The sequence below is a fragment of the Adiantum capillus-veneris genome, chromosome 18 (genome assembly GCF_014529385.1).
Source record: "Adiantum capillus-veneris isolate H3 chromosome 18, ASM1452938v2, whole genome shotgun sequence".
Lineage (NCBI taxonomy): Eukaryota > Viridiplantae > Streptophyta > Polypodiopsida > Polypodiales > Pteridaceae > Adiantum > Adiantum capillus-veneris.
Window position 1 is genome coordinate 111,479,481 of NC_140948.1, and position 15,766 is coordinate 111,495,246.

General features: G+C 45.4%; 1 protein-coding gene across 1 annotated transcript in view; it reads left to right on the top strand.

The window, feature by feature from the left end:
- Positions 1-231: 231 nt before the first annotated feature.
- Positions 232-15,766, top strand: part of LOC147436211 (uncharacterized) — a 30,571-nt gene continuing 15,036 nt past the window's right edge. Inside the window, exon 1 of the mRNA XM_086489106.1 lies at positions 232-739. Coding sequence (XP_086345232.1) covers positions 298-739 — 442 coding nt within the window. The 5' untranslated portion in view covers positions 232-297. The remainder of the gene's footprint in view (positions 740-15,766) is intronic.

Below are 15,766 nucleotides of genomic sequence, written 5' to 3' on the forward strand. Positions count from 1 at the left end.
GGCCAAAAAAATGAAAGCAACATTGGGAAATAGCATTTGAAATTGAAAAGAACTTCTTTCTTTCTTTTCAAATCTTAAAGGGACACATGCTGCTTTCATTGGGAAATAGCATGTAAAATGAAATGCTTTCCAAGGGACACATGTCAAGCTAACAAATTTGAACCACCTTGACCCATATCGATTCCAAGGCCTTAAGGAGGCCAAAACAAGAAGGTAAACTTTCACCTTCTCAATAAAAATTGTCATGATACGCAGAACGCGCATTTTCTGAAGACATTTTAAAGACATATCGAAGTAATGGCGGCCATGGTGAGGTCCATGGCAATGCGCAGGGGACGCCTCGCCTCGCCGTTGTGTCTGCTGCAGGGATCGCGCCATAGCCACCGTCACAGCATGTGGGAGCAGATTCTTGGGAAAAAAATCGCGTCGTCTCATATCAAAGCCCTTGAGGATGCGTACACAGAATTCAGGGTTTCTAAGGCGGTGCCCTCGTGGCTACCCTTCCATCCCAACTCCTCCTTTTGGATCCCTTCTTATGAGGTCACTCTTAACGCGCTTGAAGAGCTTGCAGAAGCTTTTGAACGCCTTCCATCTGCCTCCCCCGAAAAAGATCCTGCCCCCCCCTTCACTGCTTCCCCCGATCTTATTGATGATGGTATCTCCTCCTCCAAAGCTTTTTCTACCATTCAAGTCGTAGACCAGCTTGTCGATAAGCTTCGAGACATCCCCCTTGAAGACGGTACTCTCTTGTCATAATATGAGAGAGAGAGAGAGAGAGAGGATCAAAAAGAGAGAGAGAGAGAGAGAGAGAGAGAGAGAGAGAGAGAGAGAGAGAGAGAGAGGATCTTTTGAAGCCAAATCCTGAAGGACAGATTATGAACATCTTTGTGAGAACATTCCACTTCTGGTGTCAGAAATGGTATAAAAAAGAAAATTACAAGCAGCTTTATTTGAAAGTCCTCTCCATAAGGATGACATACATATTACAAGTTGATGCACTTACACGTTGTTCATGTTTCCTTTCTTGTCTATCGGACTTCAATCACTGCTCTACCTCTTTGCTACATAGCCCATTCACCTTGTTCTCTTGGATATTCTATGACATGTTCTTGTTTCTTGTTTTTCTTGTCCCTTCTACATCAAACTTGTAGAAGTCCCAGTGGTGGCTCCCGTATCTCCCAAAAGCAGTTTAGAGAGTGAGGGCTGTTTTGTGGCAGTGCCCGACCGTATATGAGGTAGACGTACCTTTTCTCGGCGATACACTTCATGGTGTTGCTCACCCGGTAGGTTGGCATGAGGCGGGACCCCTGCTCCTAGGGTATCCCGTCGTCAAAGTCGTACTTGCTCGTCGTGGTTCTGCTCGTCCCTGAAGACGTTCCAACGGCTTCAAAGAGGTGACCTCCCTTCTGTTAGAGTTCAGATTCCTGTCCGGTGGTGACTCCAGTATCTCCCAGGAGCAGGTTAGGGAGTAAGGGCTGTTTTGTGGCATTGCCCGACCGTATATGAGGTAGACGTACCTCTTTTCGGCGAAACACTTCATGGTGTTGCTCACCCAGTAGGTTGGCATGAGGTTGGCATGAGGCGGGATCCTTGTTCCTAGGGTTTCTCGGGTCAGAGTCTCGAGTTCGAGTGTTCTGCAGTTCTGCTGCTAGATTTGTGTGTAAGGTCACTTATAGCGAGTTTACATATTTATTAGCATTTTTAGGGCCATTTATCAGGATCGTGGGGTTTTGCAGTAGGTAGGACAAATCTGCAATTTGCCTATATATGCAACCCCTCCCCTTGTACTTTTGCCATGTTGTGATCATTGTAGAGTTCCGAGTGTTCGGACACTCTCTCTCTAGCGTTTTCTCTTGCTAGTGTTTTTGCTGTGCGGCTACATCCTCTCTCTTGCGTTTTCTCTCACCATCGATCTCTATCTCTGCAGCGTTTTTGCCTTGCAATCCCTCTCCCTCTTGCTAGCACTCCCTTCCCTTGCTGTGCACAATGCACATGCTCTCTTCAATGTGTCACTGCTTGTAGTTTGTTTCCGTGCTCGTACGGTGGGCGGTTCGCGCTAGGAGCTTGAGTACGAGGAGATCTATCGCGATAGATCCCAGATCCATTGGCTACTAAGTCCAAAGAGAAGGTTTGCTCACGGTGTGGCGTGCTCTCGAATCGGTTCAGTGATTTATGCAAGTTTTTTGGTGTTGAATTTCTGCGACGAAAAGAGATGATTTGCTGTTTTTTTGTGTTTTTCACTCATTTGAGGCTGATTTCGGTTGTGAGGGCAAGATGATTTGCTGTTTTTTTGTGTTTTTCACTCATTTGAGGCTGATTTCAGTTGTGGGGGCACGTGCCCCAAGTCGAGAATTCGACACGACACGATAGAATCACTAAAAATACTTCACAAGTTTAAAATTTGAGTCGACATGGCCTGACATAGTTCCATGCCTAGAGAGATTGGCCCCAGAGATGGGTGCCCCTTTCGATATTTCTTTTATATTAATTTTTGAGCAAAGTACAACTCACGAAGGGTCCTCTGCTCTTAGACTCTGCGTCTAGATGCTCTGAGAAGTGAGGCCCCAAGGGAACCTTGTAAGTTTAAACTTACAAGGGATACATCAGCTATTAGCGCTACTCGCATAATTTCGTACAGCCACGTTAGTAGCTGTCACGAGGACGTGGCAATTGCTAACCTTAGTTGTTGGTTTCTTTCCAATGATTTTTTTAGAAATTTTTGAGACCCTCTTTTTGAAGTTACAAATGGTCGAACATTGTACGGCCAATGTGAATAATAGTTTCATCCACAGACGGGAAGTTGGTCGGCATTGGAACTCGTATAGTAAAAGATGTCCAGGCTCAATTCAAGATTATGTAGGTTCCTTGTCGCACTTAGCAAGTTGGTGGATACTAGGAAGTGAACTCAATAAAGGCACAGTGCCAAGGTGGGGTCACCGAAGGAAAGTACCCGACAGCTGAGCTACATTGCATTTTTGGATGTGGTCCAGTGGGGATAGATGGTCAGATGACCAGTAGAGTCCAACGGAAGCATCCTAAAATTTAGGGAATTGCTATTTTGGACCATGAAATTTGTTCGTGTCATTACCTCCGGAATGACAAGGGGAACATTTTAGAATTCTACTGCAAAGTCAACTGGGTAACCAGTCGGGAGATTTTTAAGCGGCAACCCCGAAACGGGATGTAAGGTGCAACGGAATGAATGTTTGAACTTTGCTCAAGATGAGTGCTCCGAACTGTGCTCAAGGTTCCTTTTGTTCTTATGGAAGGGAGAGCCTTCCGTTCTTAATGAGAGAGTGCAATGTACACAAACAAAGTGAATGGACACTTTGCGTGAAAGTGCATGAGACTGAGAGATAGAGAGAGAAGAGAAATACGACACCAGAGACGTTGTAAAACCCTCCTCCGAAGGCCCCACTCTCGTTGGCGAGAGTGGTCTACTATTGATTGCACAAACTGGTACAAAGTGTATGCATGTGACTGATGTATGTCTAGGCTAGATCGATGACGACGACGGGGATGACGAGACCGATCTAAGGGCTAAAAACTGATGCAATCATACTGCTGTCCGAAAACGCTACTGGCTGAAATCTGATGCAAAACTGTTGCTGTCCCAAAAACACTAATGGCTGAAAATGCCTGGAACCAATAACGCTATTGTGGGCTGATCCTTGCGGTTGAAATCTGCTGGTCTTTAGGTGGTCGAAGGCTGAAAACTGTTGGTGCTTTATCTGCTGAAAACGCCATGCAAAAGGGGCGGCAATGGCCTGCTGAAAACGCCAAAGGCTGAGATCTGTGGCGATAGGTGCTTGTAGAAAAAACACTAGGCTGAGAAGACTTGGCGAGGAAGTCTAGATGGAAAACGCCAATGCTTGGGATTATATGGCGATGGTGACTTGCTGAAAACGCCAGCCAATGGGAGGCTATGGCGATGCTGATGAAAAACGCTAGGGGTTGTGAGGTTTCTGCTTGGAGGGAAAACGTCACCAAGGGATCTTGCTGAGAAGTTGCATGTTGAGCAATGGTGCTCCTGTTGCCTCTTTTGCCAATTAGTGCTAGCCTAGGTTTGCTTTATATACAAACTTACTCAATTTGCCCTACCTACTTTCCAACAAAAGTCACTTAAAAATAGTAAGTGAAAAATGTCAAAACTAGGGAAAATAAGCTAAATGCACTGGAAAATTCCCCTGAAGGATTCTGATGGATTCGGATGGGAATGCGTATGATCATGCTGTGTGCAACCAGAGGATATGCATCTACACTAAGTGCTTGGGCATGCACGGGAGACTCACAAAAGTGCCAGAACACTTCTAATCTAGACTAACTAGACTGACTGAACCCTGATCATGCTGTAGCTTGTCCACGGACACATAGGGTTGGATGTGTCACGTGACATCGACTCTTCGCCGGCCCACTTTGAGGTGTGGGTCGTGTGATACTTGAACTTCATAAAGGTCTGCAATGCTTGCTTCTATGGGCCGCGTCGAAAGTGACAGAGTCTTCTGTGGCTCCTTCGATGCTACAACTTCGTCTAGAGTCATGCTTCTTTCTTCTTCAAGAATCTCCGAAGCTGAAAATTCCTGAAACCATTTCCAACACAAAAACATGAACATACCCATTCCATGTAAAGTGACTAGAAAAAGATTATTCTATCGAAAAAACTGTGAATGATCATGGTTCAGTCAGTCCAGTCAGTGTAGATTAGAAGTGATCTGGCACTATTGTGAGTCTATTCGTAGACCGTGCATGCCCAGTCACTTAGTGTAGATGCATATCCTCTGGTTGCACACAGCATGATCATCAGTATTCCCTTCAGAATTCATCAGATTTAGTCAGGGGAATTTCCCAGTGCATTTAGCTTATTTTCCCTATTTTTGGTATTTTTCACTTATTATTTTTAAGTGACTTCCAACAAAAGTAGGTAGGGCAACTTTGCTAAGTTAATATATAAGCAAATCCAAGTTAGCACTAAATGGCAGAAGAGGTAGCAAGAGCACATGCTCAACAGGCACCTTCTCAGTAGAACCCCAGCAGTACCCCCAGCGTATTGGGTTTGCCATCGCCAGACTCCACCTCTGCCTGGCGTTTTCAGCAGTCCTTGACCGCAGCAGATCCCTATCCTCTAGCGTTTCTGGATCGCCATCAAGCCTTGCAGATTTGCTTATCAGCACTCAGCCCTAGCGTTTTTCCAGACCATCGCCAACAGTACCAGGTTTGCAACATTTTTACTAACTCTAGGGAAAGCAGCATCGTTTTTGGTCGATTCCTAATCGTGTTTTTGAAGAGTGACAGGAATCATCTTGAGCTAAGCGCAAACAATCATCCCGTTGCACCTAACATTGGTATCAGAGATTTGGCAGTGTTCTCTATCACTCAAGGAAAGAACCACAAGAATCACAATAATTTTTTTGCTTGCTGCGGTCGCACGAACCCAAGTTCGCTTGGGCGTGTCGATTCCTAATCGTGTTTTTGAAGAGTGACAGGAATCCCAGGAAAGAAGGGCTTGTCCAGCTTCCCCTTGTGTCTCCTTTGACTCATTGAGAGCGGACCGTGCACTTAGCGGCCGGCCAATTGACGTGAGGTGGGAAAAAGCAACCTTGGTGTGAGCGCAAGGCCGCCAAGGGGTGCGCCCGCAGAAAGGAGTAGAACTCTGGTGAAGAGAAGATCCTTCTCAAACGCGGTTTGCAAGCGAAAGAAAACCTCAAGAACCTCAAGAACTAAGATCCCCAAGAACCCAAGTTCCTCCTGAACTTAAGAACCCAAGACCACAAGAACCCACGACTTCAGAATGGTCATCACTCGAAGCGGAATGGATACTTCGCTTGGAGGTGATGAGCATGAGAGAGGCGAAGAAGAATTTTCCCCACCAGGAGGTTTTTTCGACCCTCCCCCTTTTTCATCTACAACAAGGATTGCACTAACTCCTATGGAGGCTTTCGACAAGAGGATGATGGACAAGAAGTTAGAAGACAAAGCAAGAGATGCAGAACGAAAAGCAGAAATAGAGCGTGACCACGAAGAAAAGATGGCAGCCATAGAGCGCCAGTACCAAGAAAGAATGACAGCCATAGCGCGTGCGAGCGAGCAAGCCCGCTTGGAAGCCAAAGCAAGACAAGCAGAATATGACCGCGAGACCAAAGCACGAATGCAAGAGATGTTGCGACTCTGTTCTCAAATGCAGACATAGATTCAACAGGATCGGGAAAAGGAGACTCTTTCAGTCTCTTCTTCTCCAAAGCATGACACACAGGATTTGCATGATTGTGTGAAGCATGATGATGATTTGATTGACAATGATAAGCACAATGATTTGCATGATGATAAGCATGATGATTTGGATGACAAAGATAAGCATGATGATTTGAATGATATTGCTAAGCATGATGATTTGGATGACAATGACAAGCATGATGATTTGCATGATCAAGATGTGATTTCTCACAAGCATGATGAGTTGCATGAAGATGATGTGATTGTTCACAAGGATGATGAGTTAGTGGATGCTTTTTCTAGCCAAGCTAACCTCGTTGCAGATTCGATCAATCACGAAGGATCGATCTTGGCTCTCGAGCTTAGGTCCAAAGAACCCTCACAGGAAGTATTCTGTGTTCGCATGATTGATACGCACGCATTGTTTGAGTGTTTCATTCGTGACCGTTTCCTGTATTTTAGTCAGCATCTTTATGTGATCCCTTTTCCTAGGCATGACATATTATACGTTGAGCACGTTTCACTCATTAATGAGCACGGATGTATGCGGATTGTTCATGAAAAGCTGAATAGTATGTATGTAAAGAAGTCACATTCCATGTCTCTTCCTTGGCATGACACAGTACCCGAAAGAGCACATGAAAGTGTGAGCACCAAGCGTGGGCATTTCCATTGTGTTTTGCCACAGTTGATTGCTCTAGATCATAAGAGAGAGATTCGATCTCATTGTTTGCATGTGTTTGATGAATGGGTTGTCACTCCGCCTCTATGTTCATCTACATTGCATACACAGTCTTTAGAGAAGACAAGATTTTTTCCACTCACTTTACATGGAATGGGTATGTTCATGTTCATGTTCTTGTGTTGGAAGTGGTTCCAGGAATTTTCAGCTGTGGAGATTCTTGAAGAAGAAAGAAACACGACTCTAGACGAAGTTGAAGCATCGAAGGAGCCACAGAGGACTTTGAGTCGCTTTCAGCGCGGCCCAAAGAAGCAAGCGTTGCAGATCTTTATGAAGTTCAAGTATCGCACAACCCACACATCAGAGTGGGCCGACGAAGAGTCCCTTCCAGGATTCCGGATGCTATTGGCGATCTCCCTCGACGCCATACAGTTCGGTACCAGTACCTCACTTTGAAAAGGAGGGGATGTCACGTGACATATCCAATCCTATGTGTCCGTGGACGAGCTACAACATGATTAGGGTTCAGTCAGTCCAGTCAGTCTAGATTAGAAGTGATCTGGCACTTTTGTGAGTCTATTCGTAGACCGTGCATGCCCAGTCACTTAGTGTAGATGCATATCCTCTGGTTGCACACAGCATTGTCATCAGTATTCCCTTTAGAATCCATCAGATTCAGTCAGGGGAATTTTCCAGTGCATTTAGCCTATTTTCCCTATTTTTGGTATTTTTCACTTATTATTTTTAAGTGACTTCCCAACAAAAGTAGGTAGGGCAATTTTGCTAAGTTAATATATAAGCAAACCCAAGTTAGCACTAAATGGCAGAAGAGGCAGCAGGAGCACATGCTCAACAGGCACCTTCTCAGCAGAACCCCAGCAGTACCCCCAGCGTTTTGGGTTTGCCATCTCCAGACTCCACCTCTGCCTGGCGTTTTCAACAGTCCTTGACCGCAGCAGATCCCTATCCTCTAGTGTTTCTGGATTGCCATCAAGCCTTGCAGATTTGCTTATCAGCTCTCAGCCCTAGCGTTTTTCCATACCATCGCCAACAGTACCAGGTTTTCAGCATTTTTACTAACGCTAGGGAAAGCAGCAACATTTTTGGTTTTCAGCCCAATTTGCAGCAGAAGACTCAGCGTTTTCAGCATGCATAGGAGGTAGCAGATTCAGCCCCATTGGTTGCAGATACACCCCCATTTTCAGCCCTCGAAAACGCAGCCAAAACAGTCATTTTCAGCCACCGAAACAGTCCCGAAATTCAGCAGATAGAAGACCATAGATTTCAGCCCTAAGGTCGTCGTCATCATCACCGTCGTCGTCACCGGCATAGTCCCAAGTTGCATGAGTCCATTGCATCTGCATTGTACCATTTTGTGCAATCAAAAAGTAGACCACTCTCGCCGATGAGAGTGGGGCCTTCGGAGGAGGGTTCTACAACGTCTCTGGTGTCTTATCTCTCTTCTCTCTCTATCTCAGTCTCATACACTTGCACACACAGTGTCCATTCACTTTGTTTGTGATCATAGCATTCTCTCATTAAGAACGGAAGGCTCTATCTTCCATAAGAACAAAAGGAACCTTGAGCACAGTTCGGAGCACTCATCTTGAGCAAAGCGCAAACAATAATTCCGTTGCACCTAACAATGCAATGCAAATGAACATAGAGACGGAATGCCAAACCGTTCACCACACACACGCAAACAATGAGATCAAATCTTTCTCTTATGATCTAAAGCAATCAACTATGGCAATTCACAATGGAAATGCCCATGCTTGGTGCTCATACTTTTATGTGCTCTTTCTACAAATGTGTCATGCCAAGGAAGGGACATGAAATGTGACTTCCTTGAATGCATACTTTTCAGCTTTTCATGAAAAATCCTCGTACATTTGTGCTCATTCATGAGTGAAACGTGCTCAACGTACATATGTCATGTCTAGGAAAAGGGATCACATAAAGACGCTGACGAAAAGACAGGAAACGATCACGAATGGAACACTCGAACAATACGTCCGTACTAATCATGTGAACACATAATACTTCCTGTGAGGGTTCTTTGGACTTAGGCTCGAGAGCCAAGATCGATCCTTCGTGATTGATCGAATCTGCAACAAGGTTAGCTTCGCTAGAAAAAGCATCAACTAACACATCATCCTTGTGAACAATCACATCATCTTCATGCAAATCATCATGCTTGTGAGAAGTCACATCTTGATCATGCAAATCATCATGCTTGTCAGTGTCATCCAAATCATCATGCTTATCATTATCATTCAAAACATCATTCAAATCATGTGGGTTATGCTTTGGAGAAGAAGAGACTGAGAGAGTCTCCTTCTCTTGAATCCGTTCAATCTTCGCCTTCACATTAGCAATGAGAGAGGGAGAAGGAACAACTTGCTCTCCACGAATGACAATGGGAGAGTCACTTTTGGCATTGAAAGTGAACTTATTTTCCGCCCAATCAATGAGAGGGTTATGCTCACGAAACCATGGAATGCCCAAAATCATATCACATCCTGAGAGAGGAGAGACAAAAAATTTTCTATGGAAAGCAGCTTGTTGAACTGTAAACAACACATCAAGGCACTCTTTCGTGATGAGAGAGTCCATACCGGGAGCAAAGCCAGAGACCTCGAGAGGAGATTTCTGACTAACCTCTAGGCGGGCTTTCTCAACAAGAGAGGGACTGATCACATCATGCATACTGCCTAGGTCAATCAATATGACAAAACGCTGCCCTGTCATATGACCATAACATTTAATGAGAGACTCATCAATGGGAGGGTTAGGAGAAACTTGGGGCACACTCGTGTTATCATTAATTGCATTGACAAAGGAAGTGGGTTCTGTGGATTCTTTAGATTGATTAGAGTCAAGCTTAGGACATGTTCTTTTTATGTGACCCTTAATGTGACAATGAAAACAACGACCTTCCTTAGAATAAGTGCTTTGCTCTTCCAACGTGATGTATCCTCCTAAGATTCCTTGTGCTACCTTTTCATCTGGAGTGAGCTTAGGTTTAGCAATTGTGTTAGCCTTATCCTTAGGTTCATTGGAAGAGTTCTTTTCTGAGAGACTGTTGGAAGATTGGTTAGAAGAGTTACCGTTCTTACCATTCTTAACGTTCTTACCGTTGAGAGGGTTCTGAGAAGTCTGCGAGGTACTTGTGGAAGTCTTGTTCTCCTTAGGCTTTCCCTTGTTGTGCTTTATCTCCTGTGCGAGAGCAATCGCTACCGCTTTGTTGAGATTGATTGGATCGAAGACTTCTACATCAAACTTGATATATTCGTCTAACCCAAAAAGGAATGCCTCCTTGCGCTCATCATCCGACTTGCGTAATTGGGTACCTAGCTGCAAAACACGATTAGAAAAAGACATAACCGGCATATCATTTTGCTTGAGAGCGTGCCAATCATCCTTCAATCGTGCGAGGTACTGAGGTGGCATAAAGCGGGCCTTGAGCTTGTCTTGGTACTCAGCCCAATTGAAGGAAAGAGGTGTGAATTCGTCGGCTTCCTCTAGGTGCGCGGCTAACTGTGCCTCTTGCCATGTGTGGTACCAATTGATGGCATCACCGGCAAGGTACCTAGCTGCCGTCAAAACCTTGCTATTTCCTGTCTTCTTAGTTCTCGCAAAATAAGCATTAAATTGATGCAACCAAGAATGAATAACCGTAGCATCTCATCATACTTACTGAAAGTCAACTTCTCTGTGACTGGGTTGTTGGAGTCCGCATCTCGGCTTGCGCCACTTGAGGAACTACCAACATCTTTGGCTGGTTCAGACTTTGAAGCAAGAACTTATCGAACCAATTCTCGAGTGCGGAGGTCTCTTTGAGCCTCACGATTGGCCTCCAAGGCCGCTCGTCTTGCTTCAGCTTCCTCCTTTCTTTGTGCTTTTCTTTCGTTTCGTTCATCGCGCTCGCGTTCCAAGACAATGCGAGTCGCTTCTTGTTGTGCCAGCGCAATGCGAGTCGCTTCTCGATTCGCTTCTTGTTGTTGTGCTTCATGTTCAACATTGACTTGACCATCGCCTCCATAGGATTTGGTACAATTCGTGGCGTAGATGGAGAAGGGGGAGGGTCGGAAAAACCTCCTGGTGGGAAAAATTCTTCGTCGCCTCTCTCATGCTCATTACTTGTATGCGAAGTATCCATTCCGCTTCGGGTGATGACCGTGCACCATGATCTTTGGTTCTTAAGTTCTCGAGGAACTTGGGTTCTTGAGGGTCTTGGGTTCTTGGGTTCTTGAGGTCTTGAGGCTCTTGAGGGTCTTCTTTTGCTTGCAATCTATGTTCGAGAAGGATTTTGTCTTCACCCGAGTTCTGTTCTTTTCTGCGGGCGTACCCCTTGGCGGCCTTGCGCTCACACCAAGGTTGCTCTTTCCCACCTAACGTCGATTGGCCAGCCGTTAAGTGCATGGTCCGCTCTCAATGAGTGAAAAGAGGCACAAGGGGAGGCTGGACAAGCCCTTTTTTCTTGGGATTCCTGTCACTCTTCAAAAGCACGATTAGGAATAGACACGCCCAAGCGAACAGGGGTTCGTGCGACCGCAACAAGTAAAAAAAATTATGTGGTCCTTGTGGTTCTTTCCTTGAGTGATACAGAACACTGCCAAAGCTCTGAGACCAATGTATGGTGCAACGGAATGAATGAATGAACTTTGCTCAAGATGAGTGCTCCGAACTGTGCTCAAGGTTCCTTTTGTTGTTATGGAAGAGAGAGCCTTCCGTTCTTAATGAGAGAGTGCAATGTACACAAACAAAGTGAATGGACACTTTGCGTGAAAGTGCATGAGACTGAGAGATAGAGAGAGAAGAGAAATACAACAACAGAAACGTAAAACCCTCCTCCGAAGGCCCCACTCTCGTTGGCGAGAGTGGTCTACTATTGATTGCACAAACTGATACAAAGTGGATGCATGTGAGTGATGCAAGTCTAGGCTAGATCGATGACGACGACGGGGATGACGAGACCGATCTAAGGGCTGAAAACTGATGCAATCATACTGCTGTCGGAAAACGCTACTGGCTGAAATCTGATGCAAAACTGCTGCTGTCCCAAAAACGTTAATGGCTGAAAATGTCTGGAACCAATAACGCTACTGTTGGCTGATCCTTGCGGCTGAAATCTGCTGTTCTTTAGGTGGTCGAAGGCTGAAAACTGTTGGTGCTTTATCTGCTGAAAACACCATGCAAAAGGGGCGGCAATGGCCTGTTGAAAACGCCAAAGGCTGAGATCTGTGGCGATAGGTGCTTGTAGGAAAAACGCTAGGCTGAGAAGACTTGGTGAGGAAGTTTAGATGGAAAACGCCAATGCTTGGGATTGTATGGCGATGGTGACTTGTTGAAAACGCCAGCCAATGGGAGGCTATGGCGATGCTGATGAAAAACGCTAGGGGTTGTGAGGTTTCTGCTTGGAGGGAAAACGTCACCAAGGGGATCTTGCTGAGAAGTTGCCTGTTGAGCAATGGTGCTCCTGCTGCCTCTTCTGCCAATTAGTGCTAGCCTAGGTTTGCTTATATACAAACTTACTCAATTTGCCCTACCTACTTTTCAACAAAAGTCACTTAAAAATAGTGAGTGAAAAATGTCAAAAATAGGGAAAATAGGCTAAATGCACTGGAAAATTCCCCTGAAGGATTCTGATGGATTCTGATGGGAATGCTTATGATCATGCTATGTGCAACCAGAGGATATGCATCTAAACTAAGTGCTTGGTCATGCACGGTCTGCGAACAGACTCACAAAAGTGCCAGAACACTTCTAATCTAGACTGACTGGACTGACTGAACCCTGATCATGCTGTAGGTTGTCCACGGACACATAGGGTTGGATGTGTCACGTGACACGGGAAATTGCTTGTAAACGTGTCAAGTGGCACATTTTCATGAACTTTCCTCATGTAGCAAGAGGTAGCGTTGAGTTTCTAGGTGGGAGAGCTCATTTGTTAGTTTTTGTCAGAGGTTAGGAGCTATTAATTGCAAGCTTTCCCTTACATGTACAATGTAGTGCAAGAGTCATGTCCTGCACACCTTACACTGCACTCTCTCTTCCCTACGTGTAGGAATGTGATGCCCCTCGAGGGCTCTTCATTTGACTCATGTACAACTGTGTGGTTATATGCGTTTTTGTTGAGGCAAGAGCCTCTCTGAGCAGGAACAGGAGTAGTTAATTGCTGTTCCAAAAGCAGGTACCGGTGAGGGTGATAACCTCACCATACATGTACGTTTTCAGCGCTGGTTATGCACTGAATTTGGACTGTTTTTTAGCCATACGGATGCCAGAACCATGGGGAACAGTGCCCACACTGCCAGAGGACAGTTCAGGGATTGTTTAGGGCTGAAAACAGGGCAAAAACCAGTAAATACAGTGTGCTGAATTTACTATTTTTGGGCAGAAAACGGAGGGTTTATGTCAGTGGAAGTGAGTTCCAGCAGGAAAATTGGTTTCGGGCAAGTTTTGGGATTGTTATGTTGTCGAAATTTTGCTTGAACAGGTGGTATCTAGCTAGATACAGGTAAAGAATTCCTAGGACTCATCTTTGTAATTTACCCTCTTAAAGATTAAAGAAATACCGAAAGGGGCGCCAATTTTGGGGCCTATAGGTTGTCGGCGTCTGCTCGGAGCATTCTAGCTTCCGAGTCGTGTGTGCGCTTTAAGTGTTAATTCCTGTTGCAGGTGACCTTTCTTTGTGTGTGAAAATCTAAAGGAAAGTAAAGAATTTCGGGTAAAAGCCAAAGTCTACTGCCCTACGGGTTGGTTTCATGGTTCCGTTGCGGGGACATAATCACTTTTTCCTTAAGAATTGAGCCTTGGTTGTTTTGGGTAAAGACACAGAGTACAGGAATGCAGGATTATACTATAGCTGACAAAGGGAAGGGCATTATGGAAGAGTGTTCCTCTCTGCAGGACGGGCAGGAAATTCCTATGGTGTTTTGAGGTTGGCGAGAGTTCACGGCCACCCTTGTCTGTACCTTTTCCCGATATTAATGCTCGTTCAGTGCATGGCTTTATGATTGGGCAACTTGAGGATGATGCGTTCAAGACTCAGTTAGTTGCCGCGGTGAATGTGTTTTCGCACCTGGTGCAGAACCCAACGTTTATGGAGTTCTTGCAAGCGCCACCAGTGCCACAACAAGTAAGGCAACCTACACCGCGAACAGAGCCTGTTGAGGCTCAAGCCCAAGTACTTCATGCGTCCTAGTAGTATAGGGAGCACTCGCATGTTGCGGAGTCAGGGGCTCCAAAACAGGTTCCTCCCGTCCTCAAACAGGTGGTTAGGACGCCTATTCTATAGGCTTTTGCCAGTTCAGTCCGCACCTTTCAAAGCCAGCATGCTATCTTGAACGGACAGGGAATTGGTTACCAGGCAATGCATCTAGTTTTTCCACCATCCACTATACATCCTGGGTATTTCGGGGGTGGATCTGTGTTCTAGAGTATGGCTGGTTATACGCATGGAAGCCAGCTGTACATGCCAAGAACAATGTTTGGGGGCATGCAAGCATAGTAACAAGGAATGGCCGTTTTTTAGGTCTCCGTTCCCCGTTCCCATTCTAAGTTCCCATTCCGAATCCCCGTTCCGTGTTTCAAACATGAGTACCCATAACAGGAATGGCATTTTGTGGTAGTTGCCGTTCCGCGTCCCCCGTTCTTGGTAACTATGTATGCAAGGCATGATGCCAAACCCCATGTATGGTAGCATCGGCATGCAGCAAGGTTTTCGGAGCAACTAGGGCCAGTTTGGGGTGCCACAGGGTAATTTTGGCATGGCTGGTTTTTTTGGACAGCAGCCAGATATGGCATCTATGACGCAAAATGTCAATGGCCAAGATGCGCCGATGATCCCTACTACAGTGCCCATGTTGTTGACAATTCCTTATGACAATTTGGGGACATTGGAAAAGCCGAAAGCTTACAAAGAAGGTGGTGCAGTTGTAAAGTTTAGCACTTTCAGCGGCTTCAAGGATAAGGCAAAGGCTCTTACTTTCCTCCAACAGTTTGATACAGCTTATGCAGGGGGGAATTTTACAAAGGCCTCTAAGGTCAGGAAAGCTGCCACTTTCTTGAAAGAGAATGCGCTTACATGGTGGACGACATTGTTAATGCAAGGACATGCACCCGCCACATGGGTCTACTTCAAGCAAATGTTTGCATTTGCTTGGCTGTCAAATGAATTTGAAGCCGACGTCATGACAAATTGTCACCAGCTTACTTTGGCTACTTGCAAGAGCTTGCTGGAGTACAATTGGAGGTTTTGTAAAGCGTTACTCTTAGTAACCTCCTACAGATTTGTGCCATTGATAGAGCAGATAGAGAAGTACTGTTGTGGGCTGCCTAAAGGGCTTCGGGACTACTGTACTAAGAAACAGAGTGGCTACCCTCACCCAGCTCATGGAAGTTGCTAACATTGGTCTTGCCTTGTTGAAAGGAAAGGACGGTGGGTTTCCGAGCAATGAAAAAGGAGGGAGTAGAAGAAAAAGTCATCCAAGAAGCCCTTTGTGAAAACGACTCTTGAAGCGTCTAGGGGTCAGAAAAGGCCAACAAGGATAAGGACTCAGTCGGGACTTCTAGAGCGCAGGCAAAGAAACAGAAAAGGAAGCCTTATGTGCGTAAGTCGCTCGAGGAAATGAATGTCTTAATGGTTGAAAACAAATGCTTTATGTGCAAGCAGCCTAGTCACTTTGCTACCAATTATTGTCCACAAAGGAAAAGACCAATTGACACTGATGATAAGAGGACCAGAAAGGCAAGAAGCCTAAACCCACGACAGGTTTGGTGCCATATATGGTGGGTAACAGGCCCAATACAAATGCCTGCGAGTTATGTAGAGCATGGGGTAAAGTTAGAGATCGGACGTCACTCATC